Source organism: Pleurodeles waltl, chromosome 5, assembly GCF_031143425.1.
Source record: "Pleurodeles waltl isolate 20211129_DDA chromosome 5, aPleWal1.hap1.20221129, whole genome shotgun sequence".
Taxonomy (NCBI): domain Eukaryota; kingdom Metazoa; phylum Chordata; class Amphibia; order Caudata; family Salamandridae; genus Pleurodeles; species Pleurodeles waltl.
The window spans coordinates 115,180,351-115,204,938 of record NC_090444.1 but is presented as its reverse complement, the minus strand read 5'-3'; the positions used below and the strand labels follow the sequence as shown (position 1 = coordinate 115,204,938).

Genomic DNA, 24,588 nt, shown 5'->3' with positions numbered 1-24,588 from the left:
ACAATCAGGCCTACTAAAAGCGAATCAGATTTCTTTCCCAAACGCAATGAGGCGCATATTGCAAGAATGTCCATTTTATACTGAATATAACAGTTTCATCCGTCTGAGTTTAACAGAGACACCTTGCACTGTGTACAACGAGGAGAGTACTGCATGGTGCAGCCCACCTTTGAAAGTACAACAGGATCACATCTACCCTCAGAGAACCCCAATGGCTTCCCCTGCATCATCTACAAGCCACCAACAGAGATGTGCAGGGGAAGTGAATGGGAAAAGAGATACAAGACAAGGCCCCTAAGGACAGCTCTGTTTTTAAATTAAGGATCCAGGCTGTCTCAGGGAACTCCTATCCCACCTTTAAGAATATTTTGTTTACGGACTGTACTAATAGTAATACAGCAGAGAAACATTAAAGAGTATATTATGTTGACTGCTTGCATGGTGTTTTATTCTTCCCTTCAAGTGATGAGGGGGCGTGGAGGGATGGAGCAGAGGGAACAGATGAGAGGAAGGGGGGGGGGGGCGGGGCAGCAAAAGATAAGGAATGAGCCTTGTAAAAACTCTCACCCAACATGGTTGCATATCACAGGACAGTGCAATAGTGCATTTTAGATATTCAACCCAAGATGTCTGATCAGCAAGAAGGAGAAGCAAGCAGGAAGCAGGGAAGTGAAGGCGATAGGAACAAGCAGGGAGCGGGGAAGTGAAGACAGAGATGAGTGTGCAGGGAAGTGAAAGAGAGAGGAACAAGCAGGGAGCGGGGAAGTGAAGGAGAGAGGATCAAGCAGGGAAGTGAAGAGAGAGATGAGCGAGCAGGGAAGTGAAGGAGAGAGGAACAAGCAGGGAAGTGAAGAGAGAGATGAGCAAGCAGGAAGTGAAGGAGAGAGGAACAAGCAGGGAAGTAAAGAGAGAGATGAGCGAGCAGGGAAGTGAAGGAGAGAGGAGCAAGCATGGAAGTGAAGAGAGAGATGAGTGAGCAGGGAAGTGAAGGAGAGAGGAACAAGCAGGGAAGTAAAGAGAGATGAGCGAGCAGGGAAGTGAAGGAGAGAGGAGCAAGCAGGGAAGTAAAGAGAAAGATGAGCGAGCCGGGAAATGAAGGAGAGAGGATGAAGCAGGGAGCAGGGAAGTGAAGAGAGAGATGAGCGAGCAGGAAAGTGAAGGAGAGAGGAGCAAGTAGGGAAGTAAAGAGAGAGATGAGCGAGCAGGGAAGTGAAGGAGAGAGGAACAAGCAGGGAGCAGGAAAGTTAAGAGAGAGGAACAAGCAGAAAGTGAGGAAGTTAAGGAGAAAGGAGCAAGCACAGCAGAGAGGTGAAGGAGAGGAAACAAGGAAGTCAACGAGAGAGGAGAAAGCAGGAAAGGAGAGAGGAGTTAGGAGGGAAGTGAAGAAGAGAGAAGCAAGGAGGGAGCAGGGAAATGAAGGAGAGAGAAGCAGGTAGGGAAATAAAGGAGAGAGGAGCCAGCAGCGGGCAGGGAAGTGAAAGAGAGGAAAAAGCAGGCAGCAGGGAAATGAAGGAGAAAGGAGCAAGCAGGGAAGTGAAGGACAGAGGAGAAAACAGGAAGGTGACGGAGAGAGGAGGACAAGGAAGGATGCAGAGATCAGAGGAAGGTATCAACTGTTATCAGAACCAGAGCTAAATATTACGAGAAGTGTCGCAAGTCAAGGTGATACCATGTAAGCATGAAACTGCTACCCCAAACCCACATCCCGACGTAATATCTAGCACTATCTATGCGCATGAAACATAGGGCACGGCTGAGTGACACACTAATGACAGATAGTGGGCTTTACAACTACTATGACACCATACGAACAGCATAAGCATAGGACATTGGCTTAGAAGGTAATTCCCACACCCACCTCCACTTCCTCTGCAAATCAGACTTTACCTTGTTGGCGCAGACAGCAAAGACAATATTCTCCATGTTCGCTTGTGGTCCAAGCTCCTGCTTCATCTCCGTCAGCCAGGTTTCCAAAGATTCAAAGGACTCCTTTTGTCCAACATCATACACAAGAATGACACCTTGCGTGTCCTTATAAAACTCGTTTCGAACCTACAGCAGAACACAAACCTGGAAGTTGTTTGTTTGTACACTACATGTTCCTTTCATCGTGCCAGTTTCCAGTCATTCACCAACATGTGACACAGAAAATTCAGCAGTAAAGTTTCAAAGAAGCACTATAGGAGTTCAAATATAAAAGGAAGTAATGATTTAAAAGAATATATTTAAACCTTCACATGTACTTCTTTATAATAGTAATGATTGGCAATTCTCTTGATATTATACATTACTTATGGAGAATAAAGGTTCTCTTTTAGGCAAGTAAAAATCACAGTAAGACAGTTATTATCTGGGGAATTATTACTTCCTTCAGTTTTCTTCTTTTCTCTGCAAATCATTTTACCTGATAGCACCTCAACTATGAGAATCGCTCAAATAGGCTAATATACATTGGTAGCTGGGTGTATGTTTGAAATAAACAAATGACTTGTAAAGGAATCGACAAACATATTTTGTGACAAAATACCATACGTGTTAAACTGATGAAGAACAAGACTGAAATTTTAAAACAAAAGTGTTGTGTTAAATATTCTGCAGATCTATGGATCTGATGTACATCGCATGGGTCACAAAGTGTCCTTGCACGACTCCCAAGGAAAGAATGGACTCTTGGAGCAGTTTGCTAAGTTGTTGTAAATATTTCCTATTTTTGCAGTTTGTGGTGGAAGAAAGCGATCTGAAACCATTGAGGACTACATTATTGAAAAGTAGACAAAATTCTTAATTTGGTCAGTGGTCATTTGCATAGATTGCCTACAGCTTTCCCAGAGAAACTGATGACAGAAAGAAAAAAAATAGGCACTAAGTAGGAAAAAAATACAAGAAGGTAACAATATTTTCAAGTCTACATTTGTGACCAAGATGGACGATTTAGAAAAGTAATATATCGTTAGGTCTGCCAGATTTATCCTGTCACAGGAATATGTAGTATTTTTGGTTGTCTGCAAACATGTGATCCCTAGAGTTAACCCATCAGCAACTTATAATTATTTCTCATTGTGTTCCAACCATACATCCATTTAAAAAAGGTAAGATCAATCAAATGAAAAACAGGTATGAAGGAAAGCTCTGCTTTACTGAAATGTACCCATAAATCTGAGCTTAGAAATAGTAGTTATTTGTAAAATGTTAAATCTGGTGTGACACAATATCAGGTAATTTAGTGGGCAGTTTGGAAAATGTGCTCTTTCTTCCACACTGGCTTACATCTGGAAGACAAAATTGCATTGAACAGCAATAGATCATAACAAATGTTTCACTATTCTGTGTTCCTGGGCTCCCACGCTTCTCCTGATAAAAATGATGCTTCACTTGTTTTGCTGGGCCAAATGCCTGCGACAGGAAAGGTCCTCGGAATCTAAGGGCCTGATTCTAACTTTGGAGGACGGTGTTAAACCGTCCCAAAAGTGGCGGATATACCACTTACCGTATTACGAGTCCATTATATCCTATGGAACTCGTAATACGGTAGGTGGTATATCCGCCACTTTTGGGACGGTTTAACACCGTCCTCCAAAGTTAGAATCAGGCCCTAAGTCTTTCTGACACTGTGGGTGGCATTTGGGCCCAAGGTTGGCCAGAACCTAGAGAAACCTACCAACCCTAGACATTTCTGACAACTAAAAATCCAGGAGAATCCAGAGTGATGTGGCTTACAGGAATCCTACCAACTTTTCTTCAACAGAATGCTTTGAAAATAGCAAAACCTTGGATAAAATTACAATTTTCCTCACGTCTGGGGAAAGTTATAGAATCTGTCAGAGTCCATGAATGTTTACCACCCATTGCTCGATGCACCTTCCTCTGATGAAAATGGTACCCCACTTGTGTGGCTAGGACAATCACCCGCAAAACGAAAGGCCACTAAATGCAATTTGGAGAGAACAATATTTTTCCAAGGAATTTCAGTCTTTTTGGTGACGTACATAGCTGCGATATGCGGGTTTTGGGTTGGCCATCATCCAGGAAAAACTACCAAACCTGGACATTTCTGAGAACAAGACACCTGGGCCAGGCCATCATTGTGTGACTTGCGTGGATGCCACTACTTTTTTGTTTTACCCAGAATGGTCTGTAAATGTTAAACTTTGGTAACCACCACAGATGTTTTTCATGTTTGTGTGAGAGAAAGTTCTGAATTTGCAAGGGATTGAGAAATGTAAACCCATTCAGCATTCCAACGCTTCGCCTGATAAAAAAGCACACCATGATTGGGGCCGGTCTAAAGTCCGGCCACATGAAATCAATGTGGTTTTCACATGGTTACAGTTTCGGTCAGTTACTATGGAATGTGTTAGGTCCACATACACATAAGGGAGGAGGTAGCATTTTTTTCTCTGGAGAATTGTGAGAATGCAGGGTGATAAGACTTTGGCCACTGGCTGGAAATGCCTGAGATTTCTATCACATAAATATGAGAAAATGCTGTTTTGTTGACCCATATTTTGATGTTCGCAGGGCATTCGGGGAAAGAAAACGTGCTGGGATCCGAGCAAGTCACACTACCCTAGATTCCTCTGGGTCTCCAGCTTTCTGAAATGCCCAGGATTGGCAGGGTTCCCCTGGGTGCTGGCTGACTCTGGTCTGAGATTTTTCTGCCATGGAATGAAAAGAAATTAGGGGCCTGTTAAACACAATTTCCATTCCCCAAAAAGTGGGTGTAAATTAGGCCTCGACGACTTGGGACTAGAAATAATTTTTGCAAATCATCCTATTTATTAATAGGTCAGTTCACAAATGTTTTATTGGACTTGGTGGCAATCCAATCTACCTCGTCATTATTCATCAGGTATGTTGTAAATTGTTACTCACTAAGACTGGATGCCACCACAGGAATGGTGGCCTGGTGGGGTCAGCAGACCACCACGCCTGTGATAACATTTTAAATAAAGTTAACTTTTTTCCCCATGCATCCCGTTTTCCTTAAAAGTAACTATGCTGCATTTAAAAAGTGTTTTTTTTTTGCTTTTTTTTTTTTACTCAACAACAGCCTTTCTTTTTAATGGGAAGGGTTCCCACGGGGGCCTCTTCCCACTCTTCCCATTTGTGACTGGGGTAACCCTTAATTTGAGGTTTTGGTAACATTTCAACATTTTGCGACAGGATTTCGGTCACATAATATTGTTAATCTACCTTAACAAAGTGCTATTTGAATTCCAAATAGTGATTTGGTATAGGTTTCTAAACCCATTTTGTCTTTTGGTAATGTATTACCAATTTGGAAAATGGGTTAAGCACATAACAGAAAGCCATACTGCGGTCTCAGACCATGGTATTTTGCGAACTGCAGGCTTTGCTGCTGCAAATTGACATTTTACATTAGGACCTAACTGTTTGATGCATATTTCTGATGTTTGCAGTGTAGTCGGGGACCCAGACAAGTCACACTGCCCTGGATCCCCCTGAGCCTCTAGGTTTAAAAACTACCCAGAGTTGGCACGGTTTCCAGGGTGCCCAAATGTTGCAGTTATCCCACTTGGCAATTGACAGGAAATTGAGATTCTTTGGGTATAGTTTTGAAAACAGAGTCCGGCAAAGAAAGAGCAAGCCCCCATCCCACCCTTCATTATGCTTCCACCTACTATCTCGTGGCTGGGGTTGTGGCTCGAAACCAAGAAGGTCCAGCATCCAACCCATACCTTTTCTCATTTTTCCATGGTAGTGATGGGCTTTAGGCCCTGCTGGGTGAGTAGAAAGTCCACTAGACACCAGAGACTGTTGCTCAAAAAAGAATTGGGCTGGGGCATTGGCCCTTCCTAGCACTGGTTCCTTCCATGGGCACCGGATAGTTTTTCTCCCACTCAGGGGAGGCAGAACATGGGGTATAACCCTTCTCTGTTTGCCATAGAGACTGCAACAGTAATTAGGCTCTAGACATCAGGGGAGAGATCGATGACCGTCAAAGGGTTGGGGATGGCCTGAAGCCAGCACAGACCGGCCTTCATCACATTAAAAAAAAAAAAAGAAAAAAAAAAAGTTCTGCAAGAGAATTACATTTCAGATGCACTGTCCCTATTTGCGCTGTAGTGCAGTGTAGCGCAGAACGGGACAGTGTGCCCGATTACAAAAAAATAAAAAATGCTATCCTCAACGCACGTGCGACCTCTGACAGTTCATGCCATCGCTGAGGAGAGGGCATTAGTGAAACACACAGCCACAGGTTGAAAGCATGGTTCTGTCTTCATTAGAGGCAGACCGACATCTCCTTGAAGAGAATCTAGGATCTGGCAATACTTGGGACTCTCATGCCCCCGACTCAAGGGACAGCCCCTGGAGGACACACTAACAGTGTGACAGCTCTATTTGATGCACAGTCAGTGCTTCTTTTTGCCTCTGTGTCTGTAATATGGTGAAAGTGCATAGATAAAATGTTCGCTCATTAGCTACACTTCGCCCATATGCAAATGAGGGCATTCCCCTTCGCCAATGGATTGGTTTAAGACATGTGTCGTGGGGTGCATATTGCAGGAGGGACCACACAAGCAACTGCAGCCTCTTCTATAATACAAAGTGATTGGAGCGGACAAACGCACCTTGTGCCCCAGAGCACCTTCTGTAATACAGCGCCTTATTCCCTAGTATACTTTCTGCTCCTCACTTGAGAAGGCATGTTAGGGGCAAATCCCCCAATCTGTCACCTCAGGGAGAGCTGAAAGACTGTAGGTGACTTCTTTGGTGTGGGGAGCATCAGCCCATGCTTGGGGGAAGGGGTCTCATCTCATTTTTAATATTCTGTGGTGTCTAGTCAGTGGATCCCTGCTCAGGAATCGTCCTCCTGCAGCGAACTCTGTGCAGGGATCCACGAGGGAGTGGTATCATTCAAAGGTGAGAATCTGTCCTTTCCAAAGGTACCCTCCTGTTATGAGTAGGGCTCACAGAGCTGAACTCTGCCCCTAAGCACTGAACACAAACAGCTTTTACTTGCACTTCTACATGATGGCTTCATTCAGAAACAAATACTCAAGACTACTGGGGAAATTCTGTCCCAGCAGCCTGATCACAGACCAACAAAAAGCAGGAATCGATTTCCTCCATTTAATGGGGAGAAACAAAATGCACGTCCTCTGCACAGTAAAGGTAGTGAACATCTATTTCTTAACACTGAAGTGATTATTGTGTCAATGCATGCAGACACAGAGCTAGGCAAATTCTGTTTGCATATCTTAGCACACAGCAGCCAGCTTTATGGGCTTTGTCAATGCTTGTTTAAAGTTAGGCTTGGTTAGAGGAAGGGTACAGGATGCAACAGAAAGGGTTAGGAAAGGCAAAGAAGTAAACACAGGCGTGTGCAGGACATCTGCATAATCACAATCATTTTTTATTACACTTTCCATATTATACTTGTAAACGTTGTTTTCTGACCCATGAGTATCACATACTAAAATCTTATCTTTTGTCTGTTTTTCCCAATACTACTTTAATCATTCCACTTTTGTTAAAATATGACTTCATGAATTTAGGAAACAATATAGTGCAGTCGACAGTACTCAACCTTTCTTTCTATGTGTGATTACATCCACTTTGTTGCAGACATAAGATAGATTTTTTGCAGACTGCTCCAAAATAGTCAAGAGTTTGCTGTAGTGAAAATAGCTGTAGCGGGAAACCTGAATGTTTCCCTGATGATGTTCAGAACCTTTCAAATGTAGTTAATGAACAAAGCACTTTACCAGACATTCAATTGCGGACAAAGCTAATATAAATTCAACAATTATTCTTCACTTTCTATCTATCTTATTTAAATATTTAACCCGAATTGGAAGCCATGCCATGGGTGTTTCTGCTTCTCAGGAAAAACAATAACGAAAACTGAGGGTTACACGAGAGAATCACAAAACGTCTCAAGTTTTTGAGGTGAGAATCAGTGATGTTGGTGACTCTATGTGATGTTTTCATTTGGTATTTTGCAGAAATGAAAGTATTCACAAAGTGAAGTAAAACTCTTCTGGTTAAATATTAACAGTAAAATCTCATACGATTGTAATTAGCAACTACTGAATGCATACATTTATGACACATGTAATTATAACAATTGTTTGACTGAATGTGAAGTGTGAACTTTTGAGAAGTAATTGGAGTAGTGAAGCACGATAACAATTTTGGATTTAATCAAAGATCAGGTGGCATCGTTACAAATATCTGCTATGGGCATATTCCCTGAAAAGGGCATAGTAGCCCCCGGTTTGCAGGTGTAGTGTGGTTTGTAGCAGGAAGGTGGGGTTCTTTCAGCTTTTATGTAACTGGCCTGGATGCATTTGACAATGCACCTGGCAATCCCTGCCTTGGACATAGTATGAGCTTTATGAGGCTGTGAAAAAGCCACAAACATTTGCGCTTTACGAAAGGATTTGGTTCTATCAGTGTAGTACATAACAGCACACTTGATCTTTGCGATCAAGTGTATGAAGTGCCCTTTCAGCTACTGAGTCTGGATGTGGAAAGAAGACTGTGAGCTCAATGGTTTTGTTAAAGTGGGATGAGGAGACCACCTTGGGTAAGAAGTTCAGATTCGCTTGAAGAACCACCCTGTCCCGATGTACCTGGAAGAAAGTTTCCTGCAATATGAGGGCCTGTAGTTCACTAATACGTCCCAGGGATGTTATAGGCCCTGCAAAGGGCATGAATGCAGTGGCTGAAAACAGGGGCCCATAGGTCCAGTGAGGACACCATTGAGATTCCACGCAAGGGGCACCGCTGGTGGAACGACACGCTTAAGGCCCTCAATAAAAGCTTTAATTACAGGAATTTTGAAGTGGGAAGAGGGTTCCTTGTTTTGCACATATGCATCAATAGTGGCTACATGTAGCTGGATTGATGTGTAGGATAATCCTGACTTTTATTAAGCGTAGGAGGTAGCAAATAATGTCTTTCACTGTAGGTTTAAGAGGGTTTATGTGCTTTAGAGTACAGTAGTGGCCAAAATGCTTCCACTTAGCAGCATAGTAGATGCTACGAGCATCCGTGAGTATGGCCATGCACTCTTGAGGTAAGTCAAGGTAATCAAATTCTAGGACCTCAGGAGGCAAACCACCAGGTTGAGTTGTCTGGAGTCAGTTTATCTGACTTTACAGTGGTTTTGTGTGAAAAGGTCCAGCCTGTTGGGGAGCTTCGCATGGGGGACGATAGACATTTCTAAAAGGGTTGAGAACCATGACTGCCTGGCCCGAGTTGGAGCCATCAGGATGAATGTGAGGGATGTTTGCTTGAGTTTCCTGACCACGTAAAGACTCAGACAAGGACAAGGAAAAGCATCCTCAAAGATCCCTAACCAATTCATCTACAGAACATTGCCCATGGATTGGGGGTGTGGAAACCTGGCAGTGAAATGTGGGCATTTTGTGATTTCATTAGTGATGAATAGGTCTATGTTTGGGATGCATCATCTCTGGAACAAAGGGAGAAGGACTTGAGGGTGGACTTTTCACATGTGGGTTTGTTGCTGCAACCTGCTGCGCAGGTCAGCAAAGTTGTTGTCCACTCCTGGGAGATACTCGTCGAGGTAGGGGAAGACATGAGTTCCTCCCCTCCTCAGGTAATCAGCTTCCACCGCTATACACTTGGTAAAGACCAATGGGTGGGTGTTCCACAACATCAAGAGTGGGTCTCGGAGCCAAAGTTGGTCTTGGCACCAACATCTTCAAAGGTTCAGTGCTGCCAGGAGTCCTCGGATTTGAGCCCTAAGAAATGCCTTTTCCTGGCTCCGAAGCCTTGCTTTAATGTTGACCAGCACTGGAGGGTGGTGATACACCAGAAGATGGTGGAGGCTTCAGCACAAGGCTCGATGCCAGACTGTCAGGGGGGGCGGTGCTCTGCTCTGATGTGCATCAGTCTGTGATGTTTAAGGTCTTGGGCGTTGAGGTGCTGTCTTAAAGTGTGGGCTGGAACCAACTGAGCAGGATGGAGCATCCCTGGGAACCTGCTCTACCTCTTCCATGAGTTCCTCCTCATCTGACTCAGAGATGTTGGAGTCAAGGAACTCAGGACTTGGCTGATGTGCTGGGAGATCTGGCAACTCACCCAATGCTTCCTTCTCTTCCTCGGCCCCCAGGGGATTGGCCTCATTGAAGATACTGGGCATGTCTGCAGAGGATGTGACCATCCTGCTGTGGGCCCACCATCTGTCTCGGCGCTGGTGCAGTTCTTACTGTGAAATGGGGAGCAACAGTTGCAGTGACTTTTGACATGCGGCGGTGAGAGGCAAAGCTTGCAGACTTTGTGGAGGTTGGCACAGGGGTATTTAGAGTGGCCTCTTCGAAGGTGTCTGTTACAATACCTCAGGTGTTTATTCTATGAAGGGTAGTCTGGAGCACATGGTGGCTTTAAGGGCCCTGATGTGTGATAGGCCCGGTCGCACAATGATGATGTACTTCTTGAATGGAAAAGGCAAATTTGAAGAAAAGTGTTGAAGAGTCTTCTCACATGAGATGGAAGGTAACGAACTCCAAAGCTGTGATGGGAACCAACACACTCAGTGAGACTGGGAGCACGCTGAATCACGTACAAACTAGATGGCGGAGAAAAACAATTAACAATGGAGTTGGTGTCAAGGGAGCATCTGTGACCAGAGGAGAAGTCACTAAAACCTCATGGCTCGAAAGACTTCTTTGAAGTAAAAAGTTGTGATCATCTGAGCCCAACACTAGATGGCAAGAGTATGCAGAGCATGTGTTTTTATAGCTGCAAGTGCTACGAGCTAGGAGGTTACAACAATGCCACTCAGCTTAAACATCTAAATATATCCTGGTATTATTTCTGGATTGTTGCTTGCTAACTTTATCTAGGTGTCCCTGTTCTGTAGAACAATAATTATACAAAATGTAATACTCATGTGATGTATAAAGTAAAAGATACTAAGTGATACACATATTACTGAGTTTGATAATTTTAGTGAACAAGTAAGGAATGATGCCCCTTATGTGAAATCTGAAATCATGGCAACTGTTTAAAAAACAAATTAGATAAAACTACTGTACTTACTGACTATTGACAGATGTTCTATCTATTTGTTAGCCTTGAAAAAGAGGTAACAATACTACCAAGCATATCATATGTGCATATTTATTGTATACTTCAAATTACCCCTCCTCATCTCTGTGTTAGGAATACACTCCCTCCAGTTTTGAAAATCCTGTTTGTACGGTCTTGGAAATACATTTTTGTCCCAAATTATGCTGAGGTATGCAATTTTCATTTTGTGGGAATGTTTTTAATTTGGCCTAATTTAATTTTTTCCATACAAGTAAGGCCCGACTCATGCAGTGCAGAGTAAATCCCAATGATGTCCATCAAGCAAAAGGGGATATATTTGCTGAGAAACACCCATATGTTGCCTCCTGCCTTCCCACTCTGCTGTGTAAAGTGCAGTTTATGGGAACATGGAATATGTGCTGCCTGGGAGCTGCTCCTCCCGGAAACATGTGAGTAGTAGGATTTAGCATTCACTGGCTATTGCTTCTCAGTTTGTTGGAAGAACTGGCATGTGCAGCAATGTAAAAGGAGGGCAGGGTATAAAATCAAGAGCAGAGTAAAATGTATGTGCATGGGACAGACTTTTATTTATAACAATTTCCATTTTCCTGGCATCTCCATGGTCTCTGGCGATGAGGACCTCTTCCACCAGTATCAGTGAACAGTGCTAGAGGGTCTGATCCTGCATTAGGCAGTTCATAATATCTGAACTAAGGAATGGAATTAAATGCATAACTGTTCTTACTGTTGCTTTTTCTTGTTGATATTTCCTAGAGGGTTTAAATTATGAATTTGACTGCAAACATGGACTCACTCATGGCTGGACCGGTCACCCAAAGTTACTCTCTCCAAAAAGCCTTTTCCGCTGACCGAGTACAAAAGGGATTTTATCAAATACGCCTTCTCAGGGACTCATTTTCCTAATGAGGCAAACAAATATTTCATATACACGGTAAAGACCCTCATTTGAAACTTCAGGCGCATGGAGGATTCAAAGCAGCACAGTGCAGGCCGTCTAAGGGTAAAAAGAATCCGGTGTGGTTCCTGTTTTACATCCATTGCTGCAACAGGGTCTGCTTTTGCTGGTTGCAGACATGCCCACTGGAATGTTAATCAATTTCATTACATTGTGTAGCTGAACCTGCCTTTGTCTGCATTAGTATGACTGGTCATGACGTTTATGCAGCCCAAATGACATACTCAGGACCAATCTTTAATTGAAAAATCTACTTTTCCTTCTGAAGGGCATTTGGCCTTCATCAGTTCCTCAGGCTCTATTTGTCTCGCTTGAGGGAGGTGTTATGGTACCCAACTTATGATAAAACCTGAACAAACAACCAGGACCTTTCCTTTATCGATCACAATGTAGAGAATAAACACCGGTCCCTTAAGCCTTCCTTTGTTGAGGGTTGTTAGTTGGCATTTCTTTCTCAGTGGGACAATGCGATGTCAGATCCCTGTGTCCTGGACATTGCCAAGAAGGGTTATCAGACTGAGTTCTGCATCAGTCGCCTATTTCTATACTTATGGTTTACTACATCTAAGCAAGACACTTTGCAGGAGGAATTCAAAAACCTGCAAGCCAAGGGGCAGGACTCTCTGTTCCAGAAGCAGAAAAGCCAGAGGAAGAATGCTCAGTTTTGGTTGTAGAAACCACCTGGTAATTACAGCCAAGTATGGAAACTTAATGTAGTAAACTGCTGTATTCCACAGCACTTATTTAAAATGGCCTCTCTTCAAACTATTACACCATTGATTCAGCCAGGTGATGTTCTGGCTAAAGTGTACTTAAGGGACGCACACCTTCATGCTCAAATTAGTCTAGATATTTTGTGATATGCAAGGTTTAGTGTGAATGACAAATACTTCTAATACAGTTTTCAGTTTAGAGCTGCAGCTGTGGCTTCATTAGTTGGTCTCTTATATTTACAAGAGACTTATGTCTTTCTCTACTTCACCGAGTTGATTTCAGCATTTTCTATTACCACCGCTCAGAATGATGTTCTAGAAGTGCATCAAAGTCTGAGGGTCCCTATGTTTTCTACTGTTTTCGACCAATCAGATCTTTTCACTAGACCACTTACATATTCAGCCAAAGGTCTCTCTTTTGTCGGCTCACAAGTATCTCCTTCCACTTCTTTCCTGGATCCTCAACAACCTGGAACAGTGGCAAGTTCCTTGTCACCTCCCGATGGGGCAGGGCCCCTCTTTCCTCCTTATACTTTGGTTTTGAAAGCAAATACTACCTACCTTGAACACCCTCCCTCCCCTCCATTCCTCCAAGTGGAGGAAGCTGCCAGCTATCCAGAAGGCTCTCCAGTTGTGTATCTTCACTGGGCAGTGAGCGCAGCCCTGGTCAGAGCTGACAATGAAGTGACAACATCATAGATCAATCACAAGGTGCACAGATCCAAAACAGCTCAGACATTCCAATGAGCTCATAGCAACACACAACATCACGAGGAACACATACACCGTGTACCCAGAAGCCCTGCACTCCCAAGGACACCTGAAGTATCTTTGTGAATGAGGGCTGCTTGGGTGTGATTGGTACTTCAAAGCAGCTGTGCACACAACACTATGTTCCATTATATAACATACATCACACATTAGACATAACACTGAGACCACATACAGTACAGATAAGATATTCTATATAGCTCAGTATCAGTGAGCTTACAACACCAACTATAAGAATAAACAAACTCCAAAAGAGCATGAGCCAGAACAATGCACATAGGTCTAACACAGCTCAGTGACACCATGAAGTTGGACCTGTTCCAGCCCACAACTACAGCCATACTTTAAAAAATAATACTCCTCTCCAAAGCACCTCATAATAACCCATTAAACCAACAAACACTAGTAGACTGATTTAGAGGGAAACTCTAGAACCCAGCTCCACACCACATTTACATTAAACTCACACACAGATACTGCAAACCGGGCAATTCTCTTACCAAACTTTCAGGTGGCACATACTCAATTTAGTAAGGGTCTCTGACTGTACACACCAAACACCACAACAGCCGTACAAATGCAGAAAGTATTAACCTAGTTGTTTCTAATAACAAAACAGTCCAAAAGACGACCCTGGTAATGAGTTACTCCTGATTTATGGCCCATTTCATAGGAATCCTCCAGATCAGACGAACATATTTGGAAAATAAGCCTTAGACAAGCATGAAGGCTACAAAAACAGTTTGGTTGGTGGGAAATGAACTTAGAGAACGACAAGTGACAACAAACATCAGGATCAATGCTAAGGGTGAGGTAGCCGAGTAATGCAGAAGAACCAAAGGGGCAGATAGCTACAGTCGACACTCAATGGTTCTTCCCCGGTGTATATGATTTCGGTCATCCTTTCCTTTTGGCATCAGCCATAAAAAAAAAGACTCAGCCATGAACCCTTGGGGAAGGGGTGAAAGAGACAGACGCAGAACATTTGTCTCCTAGGTTGTGTTCCGAGGGTATCCATATCCTCCAACCCCTGGGAAAGATGAATCAGGGACGCAGAGAGCTGCTGCCTTCTCTGGCCAGGGATTTGTCAACCTCCACTGTCCTTTTTCTAAGCACAGTCATATAGTTTGGTTAAAAACACATATAATGTTAGTGTCTACTAGTAACTCCTTCTTAAGTCTCGAGCACAGTGCCATATCCAGACCTAAGTACCACTTTTTGTAAGCCAAGAAATTTAATGTGTAAGTGATATTAACCCTGTTTTGATTTTTGCGACTAACAAGCACTGAGGCCTTATTCCAATGTTACACCAGTTGGGTCCTCATGTTGGAAAATTAACATCCAATCACAATAACCTCAGATTATTTAGACCGATATTAAGGTAAAAATTCCAGGGCCCAAATATTTTAAGGTTACTTTCAAAGTACATATTGGATCCAAAATAATCACATGGAAAAGGCGTAACCACCTACTGATTCATTTTCACTAGAAGGGGAAAGACGTCCCATGCACATAAATTTGAATCTTAAATCAGAAAATCTGAAAATCCACGACAGTCAACTAGGAAGTCTCAGGGCTCAAGGTATTTCATCCCACTCCTCACAGGGGTGTAAGTGTAGTTGAAAGCACCTCTGACATGGAATAGAATCCTTATCCACGTGGTTTGGTAATGGTACATTTTTGGACCAGCGTGGAAGGCTGTCATTCATCACTGAAATTATTTAGGTCACTAAGGGGGTTATTCTAACTTTGGAGGAGGTGCTAATCCGTCCCAAAAGTGACAAAAAAGTGACGGATTTACCACCAGCCGTATTACGAGTCCATTATATCCTATGGAACTCGTAATACGGCTGGTGGTATATCCGTCACTTTACCGTCACTTTTGGGACGGATTAACACTCCTCCAAAGTTAGAATAACCCCCTAAATCTTTTGTGTATTGTCCCTCACTCTTTCTGAGACCAGGTGAAATATACTTTCTCAAACAGCTTTGGTACAAATAAAATCTATAGTCTGCAAAAATGTTTTAATACACTGCAGAAAAATGTAATCTGCACAAACACAGACACACTAGGGGCCTCTTCAGCAGAGCACATACCAAGAATATAATACATGTATAAATGCAACAGATAATGAATAAACACCCACACAATCAAAGCGATCCACACTGTAAAAAGGTCAGGAAGGTAAGTAACTATGTAACACATTTCAACAGCAGTCTGACTATGTACAATATGTTCAAAACTAGCTAATGCTTCAAATAATATAGTTAAAGAGAATATCAACAATGAAAGGCAAATTGTAGGCCATGTATTTAACTCTTTTACAATATATGAGACATAAAGATGATATTTAAAGCCATGATTTTGAAAAGTTTACCTCATAGAAGAATGGGTGTCCTGCCATATCAAAGATATTAACTTTGATTTCTCTGTCTCTCATGCAGACTCTGTAAAGTTCAGAAGGGAATTCATTAACCTTCTATGTCATTTTTGGGATTAAACAACACAACCATTTAGATGGGCCACTTAACATTCCTGTGTCTGTAAGCATCACAGCACAAAACATTCATCCTTCACTAGAGAATTTAGAACTGAAGGTCTGTGGCGGCCAGTCGCACAAGTTCAGACAAGTGAAATGAAACACTTCCTTGCAGCGAGACAACCTCCCGTGACATTTAGGCCCTCATTAAGCCGCCCGCCAAGATCTGACCGCCGGGCGGCCACAAATGCAGCCACACTCCCACCGCGGTCTTTATGGGATCCCTGCTGGGCTGGTGGACGGAAACCTGGTTTCCGCCCGCCGGGGATCTCGGCCGCAGCACAGGAGCCGGCTCCAAATGGACCTGGCGGTGTTGCGGCCGTGCGACGGGTGTGTCGCGTAGGCTCTCATTATCCTAATGAGACTACTGGATTTTTGGGCGGCAAGATCGTTCACAGTGTGGGGGACTAAGTCTAACCCACGGTGAAGGACCCTTGTCACCCCAAATCCGGGTTGAGCTCCGGCTAACTAGCAGTGCCTCATCTCTCCCAAAGGGAAGAGACAATTGGGAAGCTGAGCGCATGACATCTTAGTGCTTCCCAGGGAAGTCATGGTCACTCAGTTCCCAACCAGTTCTCTCATACACAGTGTGGTCTCATATATAAATGACAAAGGCAGTTTACGTTTTAAAGATTGGTTTAATAAAACGACTGCATTTTAGATAACAAGACGTGAGCCGCAATAACCAGAACCATACAACACAGTAGGATTGAAATAGTAACGAGGAGAGTGAAACATAAGAATAACGCTATCATAGTGCAACTAGATTACGTTCTCTCTTCTAAATTCTATTTTGAGCACAGCATGTTAAGCTCTAAGCCTGCCTTTCAGGTTCCCCTGGGAGGACATCGACCCTCATACCTGAGCAAAGGCCTGTGATCGGGATCAGCATCTGCAACAGGGAAGTCAGCGTCTATTTGTGGTTTCCTGGTCGGAATCTCCCACTCACGTGTACCAGGACTAGGAAGTGTTTTTATAACTAACACGCCGGTGTTCTAAGAAACGTCCCTACGTAAGAATGTGTACTTTCTACGAACCCTAAAGACTAAACTTCTACCACGTCTATCGGCAATGTACCAGACTGTATCCTTGACTGAAGCACAGAGCGAGCAAGAATGTATTGTTTGAGAACTTCAGTGCTGAAGTAAGCTAAACAGTGTGATAGAAGAAAATAAAACAATACCGTGAAACTAGTTATTGTATAATAACAGTGCGAGGCTAAATAAAATGCATCTAGGGCAAAGTGCACAGAGGCCTAATACTTTAAGCAAACGCGCAGAAAGCTACATTAAAAATGGCTACACTACACCCTCCCCTTGTCGGTAGAAAGTTGTTTAAGCTGAAGCTAAAAATGCCCTATGCTAAAAGATAATTAAAACCCTACAGAATTTCAACAAGTCAAGAGGACACCAAAGCACATCAATCCTCAATTTAGAAATAAGCATGCTGCTAAGAGCCAAATTCATGTGACAGTGCTAATTTAGACCAGATCCAATTTAAGCAGTGGTCATGGAAAGCAGGAGGTTCTCGGCAGAGGACAAGATCGGAAAATCCACGCCAAAGACTATCAAGGAGCAGGTGTGTTCCAAAGCCCCAGTGTCAACCAAGGTGGCATCCCGTACAGAGTCCGTGAACGAGTTAATATCAACTTCCTCCAGGAAGGGTATCTCGTAATCAGCCTCACGAAGCAAACGCAGCCGCAGCACGCATGTCTGGGAATGAGCCCTCATCGGGAACATCAACTGATCAGCATCAACCACTGGGGGGCGTTGCTGTGAGAGACAGACGTCTAGTGCATGTTCAAAAAAGCACCAACAGCACCGAAACACGGGCTGCACACAATCCAAAACCGTTCTGAATGACAGAGACCAGTCACACCCCAAATGTTCTAGGAGTGTTGCTCCAAAGTGCTGCATCATGCATTCACGACACAGCTGCGCTGATGGGAGCGCCCACATTCGTCCTTGTTGCGGCGGGACAGCCATTGCGGAAAAACAACAGCAACAGCAAAATGCCGGCTAATAAAGCCAAAGTTATCGGAAATCCCCCAAAAACGCTTCCGAAAATTGAATGAATAGCCAAAGGTATTAAACCAAATATGGAAGAGAAGGTGTGAACGAAACCAACACGAACGGCTTTGAAAAAATTTGCTAATCCAGCCGTGCTGGACGCATTAAATATACGTCCCACGAGTTCACCAAAGTGGCTCGGAAAGTTGGTATTTAACAGGGACAGTATTTCTGCTGATGACCTTGCCACCTGAAGTGCATAGATCTCGCGTGCAGATGTAAGGGCCACATGCTTTTGAAACAATAAAGCCTTTAGTCTACTTAACTTGTCGAAATTCACCTTGGAAGTAGCAATGTGAGGCCAGATATCCGCTACCTCCCTTAATTTAGTGGGGGGAAACAACACACTCCCGCAGCAAGTAACGACCTTGGTGACCAAAACAACGTAAACTATTCCGGCCTGCATGCCACAACAGTCTTCACTATTGAGGAGGACGTAGCTGCTGTTTGAAAGCACCTGGAACGTGCGTTTAATCAAGGGGACTGGAACTCCCTTCAGATAGCAAGCCAAATTCGCAACCGAGGCATTACATGCCCCATGCAAGGACAGCTGCTTACAAATCATCGAATGGCTGACTGAAGTCTCACATTCACTCCCGCTAAGAAAGACCTCTTTCATGCCATTGAGGCATTTGTACAAGAAGGGAAGCTCCTACACCTCATGGATGTAACTATCTCCCAACTTTTCATATCTGCCTACAGGAACATGTTTCAAACAAGAAGTGAATTGTGAAGCATTACTACAAGGTGGTTGATGCTAAAATATCGCACATCTGAAACAAAAAGCAAGTAATATTCATGTAAGGCATAGAGTCATGAGGAGGGTGCCGCCTGGTGTAAATACCCAACCACCATGGGTATTGGAATGCACAGAACACAGCAGGATATCCGGATACCTCCTATGTTTCGTGCTGTAAGTGCCCTGGTTGTGCCTTTTGGTTGCCAAGAAGTGGATTGTAATGTAGAAATAGGCAGATTAATAACCCCGTGTATCAACCACTCAGCAGACGGTATTTCGGCCACGGTAAAAGGCAATCTTTCTAATTTCTCAATGTTGAGCATGACATAAGTCGCCTCCTTTTTAGCCATTAGTTGTTGTTGTCGCGTTAAATTAAAGGAAAAAAATATCTCCCTGGCACTGATGTGCTGCCATGGAACGCGACCCGCCTTCAATGTCTGAAGTGTCCAACCCAACTGCATAATGGACCGAGTCTGACTTTGTCCATGATATAAAGAAGACATATCAGATCGTATAATGTCTATAGCAGAAGAAACAATGTTGTTAATCGTATATATTCGGTGGGACAAGGTGTGAATTCCATTATCCACAACAGCTAATGCCTTTTTCAAATTTTCCTGATCTATTTGCCTTAACCGGGCTGCAGCCTCCTGTTGGGAAAGTTTCCATATTTCATTGTACACTCGTACAAGAAACGCTTCCTACGTGGTGTCTTCGTGCCTGACAAAAAATCTTGCAAGTCAGTGTTATTAGACAGGAGAGTGAGATGTGTCTTGACTGCATCTAGTGAGGATGATCTTAACCCTTGTTGGCACAATTTTCCCACACTATATGTAGTAATTATTTCAGCATGTTCTGGTGATAAATAGCGAGGGTCTGCCCGACTAGTCCTGAAAACCCCGAGGAGGTGACAAAACGTCGATGACACCCGTTGGTGTCTATAGGCCACAATAACCACCCGCCCGGACGTGTCAATGAAGTGTTAAATGCACCATTCTGGACCCAGTCTGTAAGCTCACTAAAAGTGGCATTTATGTATTTCTGCCAGTTATTAATTTTTGCAGGGACAGGTATACTAGGCATGTTCAATTCTCTAATCGTTGCTAAGCCCAAACAGCTAGTCTGTTGTACTGTTTCATTTAAAAAAATCATTTGGACGGGAATGAGACATGCTCTAAATAATGTTTCTCTACCCTTTGTCTGCCAATGTTTTGTTCCCCAAACACTTTTCAAATCAACATTATTTGACCAATATTCATAACCTTCAATCGACAGTCGGGAAACAAAAGAATTTGAGTATATGAATTTCGTATTAGTCAACAACATTTGCTTATCTGTAGACGGAGTTAACTTAAAATAATATGACTCAGCATTCATTTGATGATGCCCAGAAAAATACGTGAATTTGTCAGAATACGTTTTGGAACTCCCTTGCGGGGGAGTTGGGCAATGTTCCCATTGCGTATAGTCAAATATCTTTTTTGGACTACTTGCTTTATGTATAAAATGGTGCCCATAATAATTATAGCAAAACATGTCACCATAATTGTCTTTAAACTGGTAAACATCTTCATTTTCATAGACAGTATAATATTGTAATTCAGTCATCATGGAATCAACTGTCTTCACATCCCAATCATCAGATACAATGCCTGGTATTACGATATCATTCATAGACAACTTTAGGACATATGGTATTTGAATTATCTCAGTAGGACCGTATATATCAAACATTACTTTATCCCACACAATCCCATCCGGAATTGGCACTGCAGAAATGTTCACAAAGGACAAGTCTCTTTGAACCTTATGTGATGAAAAATGTGGCTTCAACACCTCCTCCACCTGTTCAACCGCTGATCTCTCAGGAAGAAAATGACCATGTATCAACAGAAAAAAGGTAATGACAAACCCTATCCAGAGAAAAAATGCTGACATAGTCAATAAGAGCCACAGATAGTTCCAAACAAAATACGTATCTTTAAGCCAACACATCAGCTTACGTGGACCTGGGTCAGTAGTTGAAGAGGCAAACAAGTCCGATAAACCATCGTTGTTGTTGGCAAAGTACCCAGAAGCAGTTTGTGCAAAAGGTGTCGCCGTATTCAATGGAGGTGTTGGTGTTTCTCGCGGTGGTACACTGTAGATAGCACCATCCGCAACGTCAGTAGTCGTGGTGACTCGTACAAATGTTTCTAAATTATTTGTTGTCAGTGGAACTAAAGCGAGATCATCATCCACCCTCCCCAAGCTCGGAGAGGCAACAGTGTTGGTATAGATAACTTGGAGCGGAACATCTTCCCCAGTAGTGAGAGGGATTCGGGAACTACTGGATGTTCCTCTTGGTCTGCTGTGCAGAATCGGCCACATGTTGTAACCTGACATTGTCAATAGAAACAAAGTGATTTTCTTTGGCACCCGGCAACGGTGGTAAAATAACAGTCCTCGTTCCGTGTATCCCCAACACAGGGACTGGTGCTCGATAGGAAGGGCCAAATTCTTTTTTCACTGCGACCTTTTCACGCACAAGATCCCCAACTCTGGGAATCCAACCAGTAGGTGTTACTGGCACATCCTTAATTCCTGTGGAGGAAGCACTTTTAGAAGAGTTATGTTCACAGAACTGTTGTAAGTCCTGCAAAACAGTGACAAGATCATTTATGTCAAAAGGCGTTTCCGCTGCCTCCACACCAGGACCATTAAGATCCGGAACAAACATTTGTGTTCCGAACAGGCACTCATGTGAAGTACGACCTCCCCAGGGACCTTCTAGGCAAGTTATTTAGTGCTCTGAGAACTCCATACAGGTGGGTTAGCCAACTACGACCGTACCTAAGACTCTTGCTGTTAAGGATTGCTTTAAATTGCGGTTTAATCGCTCCACAACAGAATTTCCCTTGGGATAAAATGGAGACGAGAACTGGAGCTGGACCCCCAACGAAGCCATGGTGTCCCTGAATGCCCTTGAGGCAAAAGCAGGGCCCTGGTCCGAATGGAATGCCGCAACTGCATATGTACTGACAAAGACACGCAAATCTTTAATAACAGTTCGAGCGTCAGCCGAGCGCTGTGGCCACACCCACACAAATCTGGAGCAAGAATCAACAGCGACTAGTATATATTTGTATGCACTATCCGGTGTGAGTGGACCGCAATTATCCAAATACACACATTGTAATGGTCTGTTGGATATTAAGAGGGGTGTTTGCGGCGGGCGCTTAGCTGTTGAAACTTTAATTTGTTGACAGATGTCACAACAAAGGACATACTGCTTAGTCTCCTTATAGAGACCAGGCCACCAGTAACGGGCCTGTAATAGCGAAATTGTGGCAGCCACGCCAGCATGTGCAGATGCCACTCCCTCATGCGCTGCATTAATCAATTGTGGTCTTACAACTTTATTGGGGAGCTCGCGTATGCCTACACTAGGTATTTTAACCTCAACGTTGAGCATCCTTCCCATGAAGTATTGATATTTATTAGGAAATCCTTTAGGATAGGGCGTGCCATCAACCGTAGCTTTTATGGCAGCCAGAATCTCTGTGTCTGGTTTGGAACTCGAACGAGTCACTGCGGCCACAGTGGCAACTGCCACTGCCGACTCTGCTGCTTCATCAGCCAAAGTATTCCCAGCAACGTGTATTCCAACGCGCTTGTGTCCAAGAGTATGTACAACATGGACTTTGGGTAGCGTCTCCTTCAGGTCTGCTACCTTCCCCCACAGTAGCCTGTGTTTTATGGTGTTGCCTTTCGAATCTCTGAACCCATTCAAGCGCCAGTAATGTAGGTATTTATTAAAAGACTGGACGCAATAATATGAATCACAAACAATCAGTGTAAACTGCGTCGGATCCGTGTGTTCTAATGCCATCAGCAGAGCCTTCAGCTCAACCAACTGTGCCGTACAATCCCCTAAGGTCTGTGTATAAGTATGTTGGGGGCAGAATTTCTCCCCCTCCATATGGCCGCTCACTACTGCACATGCTGCAGAATATTTGTGTTTTGTCCCCACCGCCGGCTATGCAGACAGTGAAAAGCTGCATGGGGCCCCCAGGGGCCCCACGACTCCCCCTACTGCCAGCCTTTTCCTGGCGGTTCAAACCGCCAGGAAAAGGCTGGTGGCCCGGGACTCATAATCCCCTGGGCAGCGATTATCACCGCCGGGGCAAATGTGGCGGGAAACCGCCGGCCCCGGCGGTGCGACCGTGTCAAAATTCCCTGGATTGCACCGCCAGCCTGTTGGCGGTGCAATTGCCACAACAGCCCTGGCGGTCTTTGACCCCCTTAGTCTTTCTGTGAATGGGTCAAGTTGTTTTCTTCTGTAAAGTGGCTGTAACATGGAATGTGGTGACTTGTCAAGCTAGTTAGTATGGTGATTTGCAAATGATCAAATTGCAAGCTATGGTAGTAACTCATGTATTTACCTTGCTGTAATAACAGCGTGAATGTGTACTAGTGCAATTGTTGTCAAATACTTAAAAACATCAGTTCTTATCTACAATTCTCATCGGATATTCCCTTACACAGTTTCTGCTTGTGAGAAAGTATTAGCAGTTCTGCAATTTAGGGAAGAGCGGTGTTAGCACTAAACCGTGTTTTCTAAAAGCGGCACTGCATCACATGTTTATAACGCCACTGCTCACCAGACACATTTGTGAGGAGAACAGATTTCAGGCTGGGTGTTTCTAGATCTTACAATTTTCTCCAACTATAAATTCTTACTTTTCTATTTCTCTGTTCAATTCAAAGTTTTACTGCATATATGAACACATCAAATGGTAACACAGTACAGTGAGCACCAACCAGTTCACACATTTGAGTTTTTTGCATGTTTGCTAGTCCCAGCACTCAGTAAGTCTATCTGTCCCAGTCCATAGCAATTGATTAATTTGTCCCATATACGTCCATGTTTCCATGGGTATTCCCAATCTGCGCAGATATATTTCTCGAGTTTGGCAACCATCCATACCTGTGCACCATTCAGAGTTGGTGGGTTGGTGGACCTTCATTTCCGAGCAATATCCCGATGGGCCACCACGGTCGCCATTCCAATCAGAGAGCAGTCACCACAGCTGTCCCCCACTTTGCTGAGAATCATCAGCAGTGCTTGTTTTGGTATAAGGGTGATGGGGGTTCCCAGTATCCCAGTAAGGGTGTTCATGACATGTCATCAGCAAGCGCCAACTGAGGGGCATTGCCACACCATATAGTAAAAATCTGCATTGCGTCAAGGGCAGCTGAGGCAGCCTGGGCCGGGCGAATGACCTCCGCGCCAGAGCCATCAAGGGGTAAGGTATGTGGCACGCAAGAAGGTAAGCGGTATGAGTCTGAGCTTCGAGGAGACTGCGATTTCCCGTGGCACCAGATGCGCCAAGGTACAGTCCATTTCTTCCAGCAGCCCGATCCAGTCCTCCCATTTCTGTTTCAGGGCTGGGAAACTGACGGGGTGTTTGTCACCAGAGTGTGACGGATGTGGGATATGCCACGCCATTTCCGAGTTTACCCATCAGGAGTTTTGCTTTTGACTGACTATATTCAAGGAGATCTGTTAGCTGGGGTTTATGTGTGTTTAGGGTGTGTCATATGCACAATGGATGGCGGGTAGGCCTGGTTTGGGAATGATCATGATGGTGGCCATGTCCATTTCAGAGCAAAAGTGTCCTCTGTCTACTGCTTCAGCATACAGGTTACGCAGATGGGGGGTAAGCAGAGAGGCACATTTGTGGTAATATTCCATCTTGAACCTGTCGGT

General features: G+C 43.8%; 1 protein-coding gene across 2 annotated transcripts in view; it reads right to left on the bottom strand.

Annotated features, from left to right (window-relative positions):
• DNAJC27 (DnaJ heat shock protein family (Hsp40) member C27) overlaps nucleotides 1–24,588 on the bottom strand; it is a 157,299-nt gene that overhangs the window by 29,159 nt on the left and 103,552 nt on the right. For both annotated transcript variants that reach the window (XM_069233755.1, XM_069233753.1), the window contains exons 3-4: nucleotides 15,867–15,936; nucleotides 1,888–2,052 (exon numbers count right to left, since the gene is read on the bottom strand). In XM_069233755.1, coding sequence (XP_069089856.1) covers nucleotides 1,888–2,052; nucleotides 15,867–15,936 — 235 coding nt within the window. The remainder of the gene's footprint in view (nucleotides 1–1,887; nucleotides 2,053–15,866; nucleotides 15,937–24,588) is intronic.